Below are 20,296 nucleotides of genomic sequence, written 5' to 3' on the forward strand. Positions count from 1 at the left end.
TATATAAATTTATACCTTAAAATTATATCTATATTTATACATTTTGCAGACTACTGACGATGACATATATAAATAGCTGGTATTGAAAGTGCTGCCTCTGGTGATTCACCGAGTAATCAGGATTTTGTTTTCATTTAAAACCGACGTAAATAAAAAGTAAAACGTTAAACTTTAATTTATTTGTTGTCTGGTACATATGTAAATATTTTAAAGAGTTGATTTAGATTTATATCTGTTAATCATGGCTAGAGAAATCATTACTTTGCAACTGGGACATTATTCTAATTATGTCGGGGCTCATTGGTGGAACTTACAGGTTAGTTTTTATTTATAATAATTTCATTGTTTATATTCATACATAATTATTGTAATTATATGTTTTTTTCTTTTTAAGGAATCTGGATTTTCGTATGACCCGAGTAAACCAAGTGAAATAAATCATGATGTTTTGTATCGTGAAGGAGAAACTATAAAGGTATAATTTTTTTATCAAAATTAATCGATTTTTAATTTAATTTCATAATTTTATAATAATTAATGATACTGAAACCCGCAGACATTTAAAAGTTTTTTTATTTATTTCATTACAAATCAATTATAAACAAAAATTATTTTTTTTTTAAATTATTATAAAAAAATAAAAGGAAAAATTTCACATGTAAAAGATTTGAAATACTATAAGTGCAATTTTTTAAAAGTATTTATTTAATAATAATTTAATTGGTAGCTAAAATCAAAAAATTTTTAAATGACTATTGGTTTCAGTATCATTTGTAATTCTTGTAAATTTTTTTATAATAAATTTAGTTATTATAAAAATCCAAAAAATTGATAAATGTCTGTTAATTTCAGTACCATAACAATTAAAATAGCATGATAGAAAAAAATATTAAACACCTGAAAAATTAATTATGTATGACTGTGAATCTAACAAAGATTAAATAATTGTTATAATTGAAAAAAAAATCAATACAATATAAATAATAATAATAATAATAAAAAAATGCATATTTAGAAAATTAAACATTTTGTAGGTGCATTTTTTCAAACTTTTAAAAATTATTAATTAATTTATTTATAATTTAAAAAATATTTTGTTCTTAAACTCATAACCATTACTTATTTTTGTGCTGATAAAAAAAAAAAAAAAAAATGAGGTATCAAGCATAAAAATAAAAAAATGCTTGTTTTTTAAAATAAAAAACTTTTCCGCTTTCTTTGCTATTCATGAGTATTTTCTTAAAGTACGATAGGACTATTATAATTATAATTATCTAATATTTTTAGAAAGAAGTAACATTTACACCACGACTCTTAGCTGTGGACTTGAAAGGGTCACTAGGATATTTAAATGAACGAGGATCTCTATACGACGATCCGAAAAATGTTCAAGATCATACATGCCTATGGGATGATAACAAAGTAGAAGTCACTGCAGAAGAGTCTGTTCCAGTTGCTCCATTTGTTCAGAGTCTTCAGAATGGCTCAGAACAGCAAAATGAATCAGATGAGAAGTCTGATCTTGAGAACATAGAAACTTGGACTGATTATTTGATTCCGCGATTTCATCCGAGGACTATTAATGTTATTAAGGATTATAATCATGAGTGTACTAAGAAACCTTTTGATGTATTTAGTTATGGGTATAATTTATGGAAAGAAGAACAATATAATGATGACTTTTGTGATAGAATACGACAGTATGCTGAAGAATGTGATTCTTTACAAGGATTCCAGGTAAATTCATAAATTTTATTGATGCTCAATAACTACAACAATTTTATCATGTATGCTAATTATATTTTTGTATTTTATTGACTATCTTTATCAATACAAATAAATAATTTTCAGGTATTAATGGATTCAACTGATGGATTCAGTGGACTTGGATCAGCTTGTATTGAATATTTACAAGAAGAATACGGAAAAAGTATTTTAGCTTTTCCTTTAATCGAAAGTGGCTCTAATGAAATGTCAGCAGCGAGTTTGATAAAAGTAGTAAATATCGCACTGTGCTGGGAAAAACTTGGTGAACATGCATCACTATTCAGTCCTCTGTCTTGTGGAGAACAAGGATGGCCTTGTCCAGGCTTGCCCCGTAAATTCGACAACCTAACATACGATCTGGACCAGAAATATCACACAAGCGCGATACTTGCAACTGCACTAGATACTTTGAGTATCCGATACCGTCACAAAGAGTTCAGTATGTCAGCTTTATCAGACTTGTGCGCAGATTTAAATAAACTAGGACGCAAAGCCGCGGCTACAAGTCTCAGTTTACCATTTCCGATGACCGTTAAAAAAGATTTGATTGACGTGTTGGACGACCTAGAAGGACCACTTTGGACAAGTCTTTCACCCAGTTGTAAAATATTTCCAGATAAAAGTATGCATAGCCTGGCTCTTCGTGGTGTTAATGAAGCACGCCTCAAGAGACCACTTGGTGAAGCTAAAAAACAAATGGAGAAACCGGCTTATCGGTGCTCAACTGTCCACGAAATGATGACTATGTATCTTGCGTACTCATGTCATGCTTCTGCTTGTTATTTGACGACTGTTGAAGCACCTCTTAAAGTCTCTAAGCCATTTCCAAAGATTTTTAATAACAATGTCCATGCAAATGGCGATATCGCTGACTGGCCTGTTGGTCAAGGTAATATTATATTTAATATTATTTATTTTATGATCAACTATCGGTATTATTTATTATATTTTATTTTTTTTTTTTATCATATTACAGATGTTGAATCTGTTCCTGTGCTCGCTGGGCTCCACAGTGGCTCTGGATTAGCGTTTATGTTCAATTCATTGCACACCCAAGCTTCAAGAGTCAAAAGTATCAGGAGATTTCATATGTTTGAAGATACTGGTCTTGAACAGGATGATTTTATTCATTGCTTGGATTCTTTACTTGATAGTAAAGAATCTTATGAAGATCATTTTATTTAATTTATTATATTATTAAATTTTATTAATTTTATAATATAATTTTTTTATTAATTTTATATATTATTACAAGTCATTTATTTCTGTTACTTATAACATATTTTTATCAATATGTCTAAAAATATTTATTATATGTATTTAAGGTAGTTGTCATGGTACAATATTGTCAAAAAATTAGAGATTATACGCGCCGCAAAAGTATATGAGCTTGTAGCTGTGTAATCTGTAATTTTTACGCAAGACTGTACCCGTAGAGACGCAACCCATACAATTGTTTCTGTCCAACCCCGTATATTTATACTTTTTCATAAATTATTGAACTTTAATCCGTTATTTATAAATAATTACATGGTCAAACATTTTTTTTTAAATAAAAATATTTTTTTTGTGAATATATCTATATATAATCTAGATATATAGATATATTCACAATGATAAAATACTTAAACCAGGGGTTGAAAAACTGGCCCTAAAAGACTATCAGTTTTTTGAAAGTTTCTAACAGTTCGATTTTTTTTTATAACTAAGAAACTGATACAGAACTGCAGAGAGCGTATGCAATCAATCTTAAATATCCAAGTTTTAATTGAATTCATCTCGGGTTATAGGTAGTCGACTTCAAATTTTAGGGTAATTGTATCATCATGTCCTTAATAAGTATACAAAAATTTATAATTTTCTGACGGTATGCCTTAACCACGACAACTACCTTAAGTCTTGTATACAGAAAAAAAAATTATTTTTACAAAATTTGTACTTTTAAATTTAAATAATTCTTTTAATCTTATTATTTTTATAGAAAATTTTCTTTATACATTTAGTCATTAATTTATTAATTATTAACTAATGGATAAAATCCCTATCTAACTAAATAGTTGATAAGCTTGAATACGTAATAACGAATGGTGGTTTTTAAATTTTAATCACGACTAGCGTGAGAATAATTTTTAACGTGGGCACGAACAGGTGTGGTTGTTTTTTTTTATATCACGCAATAGCTGAATATGAGGGTCAGATTTAGGAATTTTTTTTTTATTTTATTTTAATTCTTTTATTCCTTATAAACAAGAATAAAAAAATTTCATTCACGAAACGTAATATAATATTTAGTAAAATGGTATTTTATACTTTTGTACTTGTACTGAAAACATGAAACTCAATAGTAATATTAATATATAAAATACTGAGGAGAGTAAATTATTAATTTTGTTGAGTTGTATAAACAATAATACAAATATTCCCTACACATGGGAGCGCCAAGGCACACCCTGAGTTATTAGAAATTATTTAGTATTGAACACCGAGTCTTCTGTTGGTTCGTAATTCAGTATTTCTCACGACACCAGAAATAACGAATCTCTCTATCTTAGTATTTACTCAAGATTATAATACAATTGTCCAGTGAAATACATTGATAATAATAGTAATAATAGTTAAAATTAATCACAAACAATGGGAAATAAAATAGCAACTTTCACTGAAGAACAACTAGAAGAATACCAAGATTGCACATTTTTAACGCGTAAAGAAATTCTCAGGTAAAAATAATTAATTCATTATAATTATAACAATTTAATATTTATTAGAGTAATTAATTAAAATTTTTAATTAATTTTATTTCAGAATATTTAAACGTTTCCGTGAAATGGGAGATCCTGGCAAAGTACCAAAGACGATGACACCGGAGCTGGCAAGTCAACTGAAACTACCCTTATCATGTTTATCAAAGATTCCAGAGTTAAAAGTAATGTATAAAATATAATATTATTTTCTTACAAGCAGGACTTGTTTGTACCGTTTATCATTTGAATAATCTGACGAAAATAGTTTATCGTAACCGTTATTATTTGAAATTAAAGGAAAATCCATTTCGAGATCGTATAGCGGAGGTATTTACCAAGTGCAGTGATCCAGGAAGTGAACAAGAAGAAGAAGAAGAAGAAGAAGAAGGTATCTGTTTCGAGGAGTTCTTGGAGATGATGTCAGTATTTTCAGAGCAAGCACCTCGAGATCTTAAAGTATTTTATGCTTTTAAGATTTACGGTAAGCCGTTTTGTCTAGATATTAAATATATATGTATAGAGACTTTAGAAATGCTAGAGACTATAGACCCCCAACTGTGGGAAGCGAACGGCAAGTTCTAGGTCACAATCCTGCATACAAGACTCTCTTACGTGGGTGTATTTAGTGGCAGCTATCCTTCATGTAGAATGTAGATAGATAATGATAATGAGATAAAGTAAATTACCGTAGAGCCATTCCCTTCCGCTTCTTGAGTGACCAATGACTAAAATTATTTTATTTACATTTATTATAACTTGCCTTTTTCATCTAATCTGTTTATTTATTGTTGATTACCTTATAAGTCTTGCTACATTACAGATTATTATTATTATTTTTATTTTTGTTTACAGATTTTGATGAAGACGGATTCGTGGGCATGAGTGATTTAGAACGTACGTGTCGGCAACTGGTCCAGGATGGATTGACCGAGGAAGAAGTAGGTACAGTTTGTAAAAAAGTCCTCGAAGAATGTGATATTGACGGGGATGGCGCATTGTCTTATCTCGAGTTTGAGAATGTCGTTGCTAAAGCTTCGGATTTTTTGTCTACTTTTCACATAAGAGTTTGAAATAAAATAAATGCGCTGGTATCCATGGAAGATGCTGGTAAGGTTGATGAAGAAACGTGTCTTGCTCTCGTTGTATATATAACAATGTCGTGGGAGAAATAAATGGGTTGTAGAGCTCAAGTTAATGTTTGAAAGAAGAAAAGGTGAAGAGGAAGATTAAAGAAGGGCAATAAGAAAAATAGTTCTCTGACCCGTCGACTCGTTTCCCTGCTCTCATAAGAGACGCTAATTTATCCTTCGTGGATGGATAAATTGGAATAAGAGTACAATTTACATAAATACATCTACAGCGATGTCTACGTCAGAGTATAAAAAAATTACCAGTAAATTCCAGCAATGTACACGCGACAATAAAACGTGATGCTGTTTTTATCAATCAACTATCATAAATTTATCCTCAATCTTTCAGTCGGCTGGCTATTTAATAATAAAAATACGTTAATAAATTTTAATATTAAGTATTAACTATTTAATTTTTTTTTTAATTTAAAATAATTATAATAATAAATATTTATTATTTAAAAAGGTAATGTAATAATTTAATTAAGACCTGAAAGTAATGACGACGACAACAACTAAGACAGAGCTAAGGTAGAGTGTAAGATCGATTTTAGTGTTCACCACGCCTTGGATCGGTGGAGCGTCAACTTAAAAAGCGGTCGAAATTGGAGATACCACCTTGTTCCACGAAGGCGGGACAGTTATAGAGTCGGGGCAAGCGGTAACTAACCGAGTCTCGACGAAACCAAGGCCATCCGGTCACTTGGCTTGGCGTGGTTGCCCCGCGGTCCCTCGCGCTTACACCACCCCCTTCACTGGTTTGGCACACACGAGGATCAAGAACAAGAAGAAGAAGAATAAAAAGTAAAATGAGTAAGTTCTTGTGCCTTTGAAATATCACATTTAAGTTTACGCTTATTTTTTTTTTTTTTTTATTTTATTGGTAATTTTTTTAGGTGGCTTCATCTCCTACCGCTTCCTCTGGCTTCACCTGGACGAATGATTTTAACTCTCAGGGTCCGAAATTCAAAGCCATTGGTTAGAATATACACGTAACATCAAGGTGGTTATTTGAAGCAGTCTTTAAGAATAATAACATAAAGAAGCAGAGGAATAATAAAAATAATAATGAATATAAAAATGAAAAAGAGTAATAAGAATAGAATGATAATGATAATAAAAATGAGAATTAAAAAAGGAAAACAAGTGGGAAGGCGGCAGTACTCGAGGCAAAATGAGAAGACGAAAGATCTTAGCTAAGGATTTAACAGAGTGTGGAGGTGGATGAAATAATAAGAGAGAGAGCTTTAGCTTTTAGTCTGAAGGTGAAGCAGGAAAGTATCCAAGTTAAGGGGAAAGGTGAGACGGTGGAGCAGAGGCTGGGAGGCTGATTTCAAAGCCAACTTTTATGGGCAAGCGTGGGCGACTGAACCGGCTTCTCTTTTTATTCTTGGCTACATCCAGAGACTACTCTCGAAGCTTCGGCTCCGGGATTCCCGAGCATCCGAGTCCAAAGATCCACAAGTACATTGCCAAGGGGAGACATTTACATTGCCAAGATCCTAGATGTCTATACATATTAAACATATAAATATAAATATATAGGTAGAGCGTAGTATTAGTATATATAAAATTGGTTATATATTATAGATTGGCACGAGCCATTTCGTTGGAAAGAACTCCGAGCGATCGCTTCTTTGCATCATAATTCGTACCTAACTCTTCGATACTACTCTTAATACATGGGTACTCTGGCTCTTTGATGGGAAAAGCCTCGGGATGAGATCCATGATCGTCTCTCCTGAGCAGAGTACGTGGTAGATATTACATGGAATCACTCCTAAAAAATTATAAACAAGGGATTAAACTCGTTATACAGACACAAAGGATGCGTGGGAAATTCTAGATCATCTTCCTCATCTCTTTCTTCAGTTGGTTGGAACTTTGTTTCATCGGTTTTGTTGATTAATTACATTATAATGTAATACGCAGAGCAATTAAATATTGATATAAAAAGTAGAATAAAAAGAAGAAATATAAAATAAGATAGTTATTCACCTATTGCTGCGTCAAGGTCAGCCAAGTCGAAATAATATTGGAGCCACGTAGCGTATATATTCGCGGTGGTCGGACGGTTAAATAAAAGGAGAACCGATACTTTTAACCATGAGTTTTGAGTTAAGCGAGAAGAAATAACGTTAGACTGAACGGGTTAAAGTGAGATACGTGTAAAAGTATCTGTATTTGTGGATGTATATTTATATGTATTATTATTATTATTATTATTATTTTATATGTTTGTATGTGGACGGTGAAAACGTCTGCAGGGCAGTGTAGAGAGAGTAGAAAGAGCGAAGGGGGTTTCTTCATGGCATGGAGTCGGTTGCTGGCCAACGGAATGTGGCTTGACCGGCCTTAGTACTATCCCCCGCCCCCTCAACTGGACCCACCGACTGGGCCCAACCGACGTTCGGCCTAATGGGACCCATTGGGGTGCCTCCTCGAATATTCTCTTGGATTATCTCGGACACATCTCTGCAAGATCCGTGAGCCACAATTTTTTAACGCTTGCCCGTAAGATTCTTTGAGTCTACAATCATTCACCAGGATATCACATACGATATATTTTTAAATATGTCAATTTGGTTTGTTTTATTTTTTTATTTTATCTTATTTCTTTTGTTATTATGCACAATTGCGGGATCATATTTATACATACTTTTACCCACAGAAATAATAGAAGAAAGACAAGCCAGAGTAAGAAGATTAATAAAACCAAGAAGAATATAAGATGAATAATAATAATAATAATAATAATAATAGTTATAGAGACGAGATGAAAGGAGAGTAAAAAAAGGGTCTTTTGATGAAGCAACCTGCTACTCCATTGTTGCCAACCCGGAGCTTGAGCCTCATCTGTATCTCAAACGAGACTCGTGTCTCACCGTCACTGAGAATATAGCGTAGAGCCAACAACATGACCGAGTAGATATGTATAAAGAAGAGCGTGCATTATAATCTTAAACATGGGATCCAGGACCTTCTGGTTCTCCTCTATCTTCTGTCTTCTGTCCTCTATCCTCTACCTTCTACTCTGTACTTAAAACGTATAGATCGATGGATCACACGGGGCCACATAGAGATCTAAGCTCGGCAGAGAGAAGTATACAGGCGCCACTATACTTCCCTGGTATTTATCTCTGCCACGTAGTCTTCTAGTCTTGGTCCCGCTGATGTATCCTCGATACTTTTACTTCGATAATATAAACCACTCACGCCTTGCCTTACTCGACTGTGTATTGAGTTCAAAGTATGTTAAACTCTGAAATACGGGTTACCTGAGATGTATCCAGCAGTGAGCCCGTTTTAAAGATACCTTCTGCTGCTGAGCAAGATAACGACGACAACCGTCTAAGGTGATTTTCCAGCTCAATATTCTCCACGTCGACCGTCGATCGTCGACGTCGGTGACCCTCGGATTACAAAAACCTCTTTTATAGTTATCTTCTTCGGCGTCTCCGGGCATCTCTTTCTTCTTCTTCTTCTTTCTTAGATGCTGTATGCAAGAATGGATGCTGGAGTTTCGATACAAGTTACCTCTGAAAGGACATGTATATAACGTTTGAATTTACGTAGAGTACGCGCTTGTATCCGCGTATCGTCTTACAAGTTACAAAACCAACCAGAAGAAAAGAAGAATAAGAATATAAGAAGAGAAGTTAAAGGAAGAATCTTTAATCGCATGCGCGATCGTGCGGGGCCGTATATGTAATTTATTATAATGCCAGCCGGATTTTCTTTCTCTCGGTACATACAATGTAATGGCTCTTTCTCTATCTTATAATACATACAAACATATAAACATATAAATACAAATACATGTACACGTACATGCACTGATTGTATGTACCAACTGCGACCGCACGCACGAAGAAATCCATCTTGCACGTTCAAGAGACAACTCTCGTTGGAACTGTACGGCTACCTAACGAGCCAATGTATACCTACAATACATACATATGTATATGTATAATATATAATCATTACTTGGTTATTCGTCGTCGTAGCTCCACACTTACCAGGTTACATATATTCTTCTATTATAAATAAATATTTATTTATATATTACTTTTATATTTCTTCTTTACTCTCAAATCAACGTTAGCAGACAACGAGGCTGGTGTGTCAACGTCAATAAGAGAAACCCAAGCCCATATTTATTCCACGAACGAACACACGGTATACTTGAGTTCACCCAGCGGCTCTCTGAATCTTCAAGGCGAATTTTCGTCACTCTCAAACGTCATTGTTACAAAGTCCATGGGAATAAAAACTGCCGACTGCTGACTGCCCAAAAAAGACTAAAAAAATATATATAATAATAAATAAGAATTTAATGGAAGAAGAAGAAGAAAAAGCAAAAGAAGAAAAAAAAATTAACCAATGAATAAGTCAAATACAGCAGAGTCATCATATTTTCCACTTAACTTTTGTTAAACACAGGAATTAATATTAAATATTACTTTCGTTAATTTTATTTAACCGTTACTATCTATTTTTAATTCTTTAAAACTTGTGTCTCAGGTAATATCCAACCAGCCCAAGATTTAAAGTGGTAAAATCATGTTGGCGCGGTTAATCAGGTTTAGTTGGCAAGCTGTCTTGAGAATTTCGAAGGAGACACGACGGGATATCGTAAAAGTAAAGCAACAGCAACAGCATCAGCATCAGCATCATCAGCATCAGCATCATCAGCATCATCAGCAGCAGCAGCAGCAGCAACGGCATCAACAGTAAAGCATCTGAGAAAAGTAGCAACAGCAGCAGCGAGTTTGCCGACTGTAAAACCAGCGACAGCAAAAGAGGCGACGGGGAGATGATCATCACGAGACGCCCCTTCTTGTTGTCTGTTGAGGGGAGAAGGGTGTAACATCCACCAAGAGTATGTATGTTTATATACATATACTTTCAACTGGATGTGGATATCTGCATAACCGGTATACTGGATGTATGCTATAGTTCTGCAAAACTCGACTGGTCATCCTGGTTGCTCTCTTCTGCTAAGAACGTTATGTACCAAACAGAATGGGATGGAAGTTGTATAGCAGAGGATGAAAATGCATTTTGCACATGAGACACCGATATTATATTATATATAGATATATAGTTTAAGCTAAGAAATGAAAGAGTTAAAGAGAAGCGCCATTAAAGCTATCTGCTCTACAAGAAGAAAGAATAAAATGAGACTTGGAGTGTCTCGCAAAGAGAATCAGAAGAGAAAAATAAACCGGTGTGTTTAAGATCGAGGAGTAGGCGTGGGTCTTTGCAGACTCACTCTTTGGTACCACTCCATACTCCATACTCTGACGTCTCGTACATACATAGCCGTCAATACATACATAGACATAAATAAATGATCGGCGATGATGTCATCGCGGTGCTCAGATGTGCCCGCTGGAAAAGAAGAAATAATTACTCCTATCCAGGGTACGGCGTTGCCATAAGCCGTACACTGACAATTACTGGATGGGATGCTGATGGCGGTGATGCTACCAAACTATATACTCTATACTGTACACTGTAACTTTGGCTGGCTGGTTCCATTCTGCCAATCCGACTCGTTTTCTTGTCACCACAAGACCTCAGAGAGACACGTGTGAGGACACCTCAAGGGCGTCGATTTTTTTTTTATCTCCATTGATTGACAAGCTGCTTTGTTTGAAAAAATTGTTAAGATTCGGAATGAGTCAGGACTATTGAAAATCTGCAAAAGATAATTGCATTAATAAGTATAACTGTTGGTAATTTTTTGATTTTATATTCTAGATTAGACTGATGATTTTTAGGTTTTTATTTTAGGACTTACGTGGGATGTATTGTTGTATAAAAAAAAAAAAAAAAAAAAATGAGAGCGAATTGATGGAGATAGCTCCCGTAGAATGGAGAGATGCTGATGCCAAGATGATACTCGTTATTTATCTAGTCGCGTGGAGACTTCAATACGCGGTTTTCTGCAACCGCAATGTCGGCTTACCGTGCCGCCGACAGATCACGGCCATGTTTTATGCTGCGGATGAAATCGCTCATCCACGTGGTGGCGTAATCTATTATAAAAAATTTTAGAGAAGTTGGAGTATAATGTTCATTAAGGTTATTATAATAATAATAATAATAATAATAATAATAATAATAAGAATTAAGATGATGATGAGTAGAGTGTGAATGTTTTAGTATTTAGTATAATACAAGATGAATTTATTTAAAAATATTTTAAAGTTGTATTATCGAACCGTAAATTTTGGTTTTTACCTGAAAGGGATTTTGTGTTATGTGGGAGACCTAAAAGGCCGTTGTAGTTCGCTGTAATGGTAACTAAAAAGGTTGCTAATGGTCGGTTAAAGTAATCTTACTCTCCTCCATAGTCCATATACAACAAAACTGTACGAGTGAGTCCGGAGTTTTAAGAAGAAATTTATATTTTATCTTTTTTTTTATTTCAAAAGATAAATTATAAAAACCCTTAATGGTCTTCTGAGCCCGAACCCTAGAACCTAGAAAATATTTAATATATCATTCTGTCTATTCTATCTTTTTTTTTTTTTTTTTTTTTTTTGAACTGGCATACCTACTCCTCTCCAATTTATATTGATGATTGACCTGAAAACGGTCTCGTCGGCTGTTAAAAATACTTTTATCCTCGAATGCAGTTCTTTGTTATAAATAAAGATATATATTATAAGTATATAATAATAATAAAAATAAAATTTATAGTTATTAATTTAAACCTCTAAATATTAAATAATACAAAAAAAATTTATATATTAGTCAGACCAAGTGTTGTTAATGTGTAAAAATGTATATATTTATTTATTGAATAAAATGAAAAATAAATAAGTATAAACTCTTGTAAATGTTTGGAATGCCGTTGAGAAGAGGGAGAAAACCAGAGATTAAATAAAAAATAATAAACGTTTTTGAGTATCAAATGGACGCTTCCGAATCCCACCTGACCAAATGGAACCAACGAAGAAACAAACAACCCACCTTTTGAGGGAGAGTAGAACGGACAATGTCCAACTACAACGAATGGTTATAAAACTAAATGGAACAGCGTAGAGGACGAGAATGAGATCGAGAACGAGGACGAGACTGCAGGTAAGCAAGAAAACATCTGAGCATTCGTATTCGAAAACTTTTAGATGCTGGATACTGGTATATGGTATATGGTATGGAGCAGGAGAATGGAAGTACATATAACCGAAAACCTGTGTTTCATCTCTGTATATATGTACCATATTCTCATATATATATTTTACACACACTTAAACCTCACCGCGGTGGTTTTTTTTCTCTATTCTTCTGCACGAGGCACAGCTTCGAGGGTAGAGACCTGGTACAGATGAGAGGAAAGAGGCTTAGGGGGTTCAAAACTTTTAAAGTTTTCTTTTTAGTACGGTGGGCAGGTGCGAACCGATTTCTATAGTCCCTTACTTGGTAACGGATTCCAAAATCCGATATATGTATATAAATATATACAACAGAAGAAATTTACAATGTAAGAAAAACGTTATAACCGTCATCGTAACGATTTACTCTGTACAGTATTATATATATTGTATATTATGTAGTGCAAAGTAGATTCCTGTGGATCAATTATTATAAATGTGCCTTTTCTAACGTAATCTACATATTCTCTTTTACGTACAACATCAGTCATTCAATCTCACGTACTCGGTGCAATTCTACATGAATAATAAGTATGTGAGTGTTGTACGTATATAAATTTATGTTTTAAACGTACAATTTTATAGCTATATAATTATATATTTCTGTTTATGGGTTGAGAGTGTCGTAAATATAAATATAAATAAAAGCAAGTAATATAGAGTCCGAGTTTTCAGATTCAAATTATTATTTTCAGAACATTGTTATTATTTATGGTGGTAATCGTGATGGACAATTGGTATTGCAAAACATGACAATTCAAACGAGCAAGGACGATTTATATCCGCCGGAAGTTGAAGGTAACGTCCAAGGTTGCATTGAAATCCTGATGACGATCCACCTCCCCCGAAGTTAGAATAAGCGAAAAAAAAAAAAAAAAAAAAATAAGATAAAAAAAAAAGGTAAGAATATCAACAAGTTGACGCAGGTGTGCTCCTGACTGCTAAATTTTATACCTGCAGAATTGAAATTAGAATAACAGTAAATGCGAAGTTGAGGTTTTATTTTCGAGCTAAAGATTTAACGACCGAGTACTTGGAAATTTATAATAACGAACTTTGATTTTCGGTAGGTATAGTTGTTAACAAAAGCCCGCGCCGAAAATTCGGTTTACATAGATTTTATTTTTAGATTTTTTACGAGTTGAATGAATAATTAAGTACTGCACGAAATAATTATGAAAAGCTTTACTGCTTTGCTACTATATACCTTGTATTAAGGTATTTAGGTTTACCATTTTTAAGATTTAAAGATTTAAATTATTTTAAAACAACCTTGCTGGGCATTGTTGAAAATTTTCCGTTCATCGTTAAGTCACCATGAAAAATTTAGCCGTTTTTACAATACCAAGAATACAAGTTTTATTTTTTTTGTCTGTAAAATTCGTTTTATTCTTTTTGTCAGGACCGGACGTCTTTTCAAATTTCGCTCGTGTTCTTTTCTCTATTTTATTAGTATTTATAACGTATATATATATCTATATAAAATAGTATATGTAATAAAAAAAAAAAACTTCAGAAGAGCCCTTCCGTGTAGTGATACTGCGTAGTTTTTTTATTTAAACGCGTATAATCATGAATTTAGACCAACATCCTTGATGGCGAGATGAATTTTTCGGCAATTCTTCTTTCTACTAAACGAACTTTGGTCTTTTAGACAACTTACTACTACTTACATATAATTTATGATATACAATACTATTAAACGAATATATAAATTTTTTAACATAAATATTGCTACTATTGCAGCCAAAAACATTGGTGTATGTAGACATATAGTATTTCTTCAAGCTTAAACTCATAAAATAACAAGCAAAAAGAATAACAATGAAATAAAACAATTTTTTTCTTTAAGAGTAATTGTATATTTGGAGTACGTGAAAAATTACTATGATTATTTAAAACTACTTTGAATTTTTTACGGCTTAGAACACTTCTATGAAGTTTTTTATGTAACTACTTCGTCCGGTTCAATAGATCGAATTAGAATAAATCGAAATTGTTTACAGGAAATAATGATACATATTTTATTTCAATAAGGGAAATTTTCGATTCAAAGTAAGTAATTTAAGTGAATTGGTATTAATTAATGTGTCTTTGGTATAAATAACCCAATTTATTATAATTGAACTTTTTATAAATGAAACAAGTCGTAATTCTGGACTGTAAATTACTTTCTCAGAAAGGAAATTTCCCAATTTAAAATGAATTCTTACAGTAAAAAATATCTTCATTATTTGAATTCAATCGGAATATACGATTAGTTTTAAAAAATTTTATACTCCAAAATAAAATTTCTGTTTTAAAAAATCATTTTAAGTGAATCAAAGTTCATTTCTATTTTTATAATTATTAAAATTAATTTTAAAATTCAAATTGTTTTTCTTCTTAATTTAATATTACCTTAACCGTAAGTCAATAAAATTTCATAAATTAATAAAATATTCAAATTTAAAAAGTATGTTCAGTGATTTATTGATACTTAATTCATTTCGATTAACTAAATCAAGTTTGAAAATTCTGTGGTTTCTTTTATTAATCGAAGTTAGAATAAAATTCTTTAAAACAGAATTTTATCCGGATAAAGGAACTTCCAACTGACTCTGATTCATCATCAGCTTACGCAGTATTAAATGTATTTTCCTAAATTTTATTCTTCTAATGTGCCTTTTCAATAAATTTCTCCTATTTTTCATTTAATATTTCATTTGAATTCAATAAAAGTGTTTGAAAATGAGTAAGTTTTCAAATAAAGACTTCTTTCATTGAAATTTTTTCAACCATCTGAAAAATTAATTACAAACATCATACGATTATATCTATAAATGTCGAATATGTACATCGTCATAATACAAAGAAATAAAAAATCAACATTTTACATAAATGTTGAAATACTCATCCACATGTGTTAAGCGAAAAACAAAATATAATTACCATAAAAGCAAACGGATCCTAAATAGCTATGGAGCAGCTGTTTGATAAAAATTTCCAACAAAACCTTAATAGCTTCAAATTTTAATCAATTTCATTAAAATGACGTTATATGTCAAAATTATGTTTGTCAACAAATCATCATTAAAGATTAAGGTAAGGATAAAGTAAGTGCAATTCGCAGAATTATTATGCTGAGTTATCATCTGAATTGGTGACATTAAAATTTTAAATTTTAAATTCTTATTTTCTATATTAATTTCCAAGTTTAATTTGATTTTACTCCGTTATTTACAAATTATTTAAATTGAAATTAATTTTATGCAATACTATGTTATGTACTCACAGAAATTGTTTTCTTGTAAAAACTGTATATACTATGTAATAGAAATTGCCATTTGGTCTGTGCCTTGACATCAATAAACAAAATCTAAATCTAAAATCTAAAAATCATAAAATCTATTTATAAATAATCACGAAGACTACAAGATCTGGAAAAAAAAAATAAAGTCATTAAAAGAAAAATAATTAACATAAAAAATCAAGAATTGTCATTAAAACTGTTCATTGTTATGATACTGAATTTAGCTTACAATTTAGCTATAAATTTTTCAAATTTTTATAACAAATCAATTACAACAAAAGAAAGCGCTTTAAAAAATTTCCATTAATAATTATTATTCAATTTTCACATGTGAAATTTTTTTTATAATAATTTATTTGCTATAAAATTTTAAAAAAATTTTAGTAAATTTTCCAAAGTTACCTGACCACTGTCAATTGTTCAAATTTTTATAACAAATAAATTACAATAAAGAAAAGTGCTTTAAAAAAATTCCATTAATAATTGTTTTTAATTTTTACCTGAGAAATTTTTTTATTAAAATGTTTTAATAATAATTTAATTGCTACAAAATTAAAAAAAAAAATATAAGATTTCTATCAGTTAACTTCAGTGTTTTTCATTGTTGTTAATAAAACTGTAGAAAAAATAAAGAATTCAATGTAAAAAAAAAACGCTACTTTCCCCTATGTGGCGTTTAGATAACTTATAAAGTTGAAAAATGGGTTTATTATATTTTTTCTCCGGGTCCCTCGCTGACGTAGCTACGAAATGATAACTTCTGGTGTGACGTTTAACTTGATACCGCGTAGATTCTTCTCTCGAGCGGTTAAATATATATTTATATTGCATACATAAGTCCATATCTTATTGTCAAGAGTGATGCTGACAAAGACCGCGTGAGTTTTTAAGTCCGGGGTGATGGTTACCTTGGAGCCTGAAGATCATCTCGTCTGTAGTTTTGAGTGTAGACGTAGACATCCTCGGGGAGAGAGGGGACGGGGGTTAGGTCATCTCGTACATATATATAGTTATCCGCGTTGTTTAACGTTACAGCGTATGGGAATCGTTACGGGTCTCGACTATAGTCGGTTGGAATGTGTCCGTCTTTTTTATTTCTTTTTGTGTCTCCCTGGTGTATACCTGGGTAGCTTAAAGGTACGGGTCTGCTCAGTCTCTGCAGGGTCCGCAGGTAATCCCGTCTCAGCGTCCGGTCTCCGATCGAGTCAAGCTTGTGCCGCCTCGTACTCAATACAAACTCACTACACATCTCTGAAGAAGAAGAAGAAGATCAAGACCGAGACGAACAAGGGCGGGCGTATCTTTCTCTTTTCTTCTCTCTCCTACTGTCTTGAAGAGTGAAGACAAACCCAACTTCACTCCGGTGAGTTAAGAGTGTAGGTATAAATACTATACGCCGGTGACTGTGTGGTGCGCTCAGAAGCCCAGAGTGGGGACGCGAGGTCGTTTTGTACGTTTAGTTCAAAAGTTGTGACGTCACGCGAGGGGATTCGAATGAGCCAATGGGAAAGTAGCTGAAGAAGTGGGGAATTTGTGGGGAACGACGAGAGCCGCGGGAAAGGTGTGTGTGACCCCAGTGGTGCTTAGTGGTTCAGGGTGCGGGGCCAGTTTCGCAGTGAGTGCGGTAGTGATTCCATCTCCGTACCCGGGTGTTCTCTTCTTTCACTTCTCTCTATTCTAGTCTCTGTGCTGCTGTGTGCTCCTCATTCTCAGCAAACTTTTATTTAAGTTACCACCGTCAACTAACTCTAGTCGTTCTCTTTCAACCACCAGCTATTAAACATCCACCGTTGAGTATTATTTTCACTGGAAATAATATTGGTAAGTTTTATTTTATTATTAATTATTATATATATTTGTATTTTTTTGTTCAACCGGCTCAATTTTTTTTTTAATTTTTTTTTTCTCCAGATATTCCTATTTTATCCGGTTAAGGCTATGGAATTATTATAATTACTCCGTTCATTTTACTATTTACTTATTTTTATTTTATTTTGTTTTATTAGTTAGACTCTGAACGCGTCGATACGACCAAGTTCCCACGTACAGAGACCGGAAAACCTTGTCGGCGTTCTTGTTACTTTCCACCGATCGCCGACACGCTTCGGCGTTCATCTTTCCTTAAGTTTTTATTTCTTCTTATTTTTTATTTTTTAATCAGTAAGTGAATGAATTTTTTTATAAATATATTAATATTGACTCTCTTAGCAACAGCCTTTTTTTTTATTTTTAATGGTAATTTATTCAGAAAACATGTCACTTATCTAACTGCGTTAGACTCTGAAAGTGTTGATTTTTTTATTTTTCATACATAGATCCGGCATTTGATAACGATAATTAGAAGAGCGTGCAATCAGAAATATAATTATCCAAGAGTATTATAAAACTTGCCAACTAATATTAAAATCTAAATATAAATGTATAATCATTGAGTATGTGAGTAAATAATTTCTTATTCGTTTTAACGCTTTGTTTGCTTCGAGACTTTTAGTCATTAGCTGTTTTTGCCATTGACCTTCACATATTTTTTTTTCTTTATTTTTAACATTTTATTATCTTCGGTCCATTATTTTCGTTTTGGTTTATTTAATTAAAAAATAAATATATGACTAAATATTAAATTAAATTTATAAATAATTCAAATAAATATAATAATAATGATAAGACGATTTAAAGGTTCGGTTAAACGTTTGAATAAATTTTATCATGACTAATTTTGTAATTAATAAGCTAAAATTGTAGTAACAAGTGTTTAAATTTATTTCAAATGAAATTTATATAATAGAAATGATAATAAGAGTTAAGTAAATTGTCGAATGTTACACATTTATGTTTATCATCTTCCTTACACAAACTCAATGGCTCTTATCATTTTTATCGCAATTTAAACTTTATGCCGGATCCATACTTATTAATAAAATAAATTACGTATTATTATAAATGATAAATTTTCAATTCAATAGACATTGTTGTTTTTTTAATATAAATTATCTTTAAAATAGTATTGTTAATGATACTCCGATGGTTTTTTTGTCTACCGCTGTAACAAGAGAATTTATCATTTAAAGAATTATTTTTTATTCATTAAACTTTTAAACATTTTTTTATTTATTCTTTTGCTCTTTTACTGAGTGTCTCTTTCATTTAAAAAGGTAGTTCGTGACGAGCAAGCTTAACAATTTATCGCTTTTTAAAATGTACGAGACGTTGTCGATTCCAGTAACGGAATGCTGAGTGCAAACATACGTTTATTAGCCAAGGTAAAAATCCCGAGATATATGTATTTATATTGAGATTTTCATTTATTTAAAATTATATATTATTTCATTATGTTTCAGATTTTTTAAAATTTATTTATTGTATTTGTAAAGAGTACAAAATATAATAAACGATTGACTTTATCGTACTGAGAAATAAATGCGGGAGAGTATAAGAAACTTAAACGATAATTGCGTATCACTTGTGACGTCAAATGTTACACGCATTCAATCACAAGTTGAAAAAAAAATTCCTTAATAATCTACGGTATCAATGTAACAAAAAAAAAACATTATTTATTTTTAAATATTTTCCGTATTACTCATATCTAAAACGATTAGTTTATTTTTTTTTTCATTTTTACGGTTTTGTTATTACAAATTGTTTTATTTTAAAATTTTAATTTAACTTTAATAGATACGTTCGCGAAATAATAATGTATCATCTTATTGATGGAAAAAAATATTACTGCAAAATAAAATTTTAATTTCGCTAGACAATGATTCATTTATCGTATTATTAATCGTTGAATAAAATATAATATTAATTTTTTTATTTGAATATAAAATTTTTAGTACGTTATTTTTATTGCTGTATTTACACTAGATATTTAAATTCGTAGAATCCGGTGAATACGACAACCTGTTTAAGTGTTTAGCTATTTTACGAGTGCGTTTGCTTTTTAATTTCTATTCATACTTTGTTTGAGAACGGTTAAACATTTGGTACACCTGGACTTGAGTCTTTATTTAGTTGTTCTTATATATCAACATTTAATATCGCATTTTATATAAATTTATATTTGCTGAAGAAAGGAAAGTCGAAAAACACATTGGATAAAGATTGGATTAAATTATTGAGGCGTGAATATTACCGTCAGGACAATGATGTGAATTTAATAAAATTCCATATATTCAATTATCTATAATCTCATTTAAA

The 20,296-nt window shown here is 31.7% G+C and overlaps 2 protein-coding genes and 1 long non-coding RNA gene across 3 annotated transcripts; all 3 read left to right on the forward strand.

Annotated features, from left to right (window-relative positions):
• The first annotated feature begins 118 nt into the window (after positions 1 to 118).
• Positions 119 to 2,967, forward strand: LOC123269995 (protein misato). Its single transcript, XM_044735958.1, has 5 exons — positions 119 to 316; positions 395 to 475; positions 1,288 to 1,737; positions 1,852 to 2,656; positions 2,744 to 2,967. Exons 1-5 carry the CDS (start codon positions 242 to 244, stop codon positions 2,950 to 2,952), a joined length of 1,620 nt encoding a protein of 539 aa, XP_044591893.1. The 5' UTR covers positions 119 to 241; the 3' UTR covers positions 2,953 to 2,967.
• A 752-nt stretch (positions 2,968 to 3,719) lies between these two features.
• LOC123268645 (calcium and integrin-binding family member 3-like) lies at positions 3,720 to 5,994 on the forward strand. The gene is made up of 4 exons (XM_044733898.1): positions 3,720 to 4,487; positions 4,573 to 4,693; positions 4,809 to 4,992; positions 5,364 to 5,994. The coding sequence occupies exons 1-4, from the start codon at positions 4,402 to 4,404 to the stop codon at positions 5,579 to 5,581; spliced, it is 609 nt and encodes a 202-aa protein (XP_044589833.1). The 5' UTR covers positions 3,720 to 4,401; the 3' UTR covers positions 5,582 to 5,994.
• Positions 5,995 to 17,363: 11,369 nt separating this feature from the next.
• On the forward strand, positions 17,364 to 19,525 carry LOC123268387. Its single transcript, XR_006510225.1, has 4 exons — positions 17,364 to 17,920; positions 18,106 to 18,259; positions 19,252 to 19,359; positions 19,438 to 19,525. It is a non-coding gene; the product is annotated as an uncharacterized LOC123268387 (long non-coding RNA).
• The last annotated feature ends 771 nt before the right edge of the window (positions 19,526 to 20,296 follow it).

The sequence above is a fragment of the Cotesia glomerata genome, linkage group LG7, assembly GCF_020080835.1.
Source record: "Cotesia glomerata isolate CgM1 linkage group LG7, MPM_Cglom_v2.3, whole genome shotgun sequence".
In the NCBI taxonomy this organism is placed as follows: Eukaryota; Metazoa; Arthropoda; class Insecta; order Hymenoptera; family Braconidae; genus Cotesia; species Cotesia glomerata.

Coding starts and splice junctions, on each gene's coding strand:
- LOC123269995 (XM_044735958.1), top strand. CDS start 242: ATGGCTAGAGAAATCATTACTTTGCAACTGGGACATTATTCTAATTAT. Junction 317..394: donor CTCATTGGTGGAACTTACAG/GTTAGTTTTTAT, acceptor TTTCTTTTTAAG/GAATCTGGATTTTCGTATGA. Junction 476..1,287: donor GTGAAGGAGAAACTATAAAG/GTATAATTTTTT, acceptor TAATATTTTTAG/AAAGAAGTAACATTTACACC.
- LOC123268645 (XM_044733898.1), top strand. CDS start 4,402: ATGGGAAATAAAATAGCAACTTTCACTGAAGAACAACTAGAAGAATAC. Junction 4,488..4,572: donor ACGCGTAAAGAAATTCTCAG/GTAAAAATAATT, acceptor ATTTTATTTCAG/AATATTTAAACGTTTCCGTG. Junction 4,993..5,363: donor TTATGCTTTTAAGATTTACG/GTAAGCCGTTTT, acceptor TTTTGTTTACAG/ATTTTGATGAAGACGGATTC.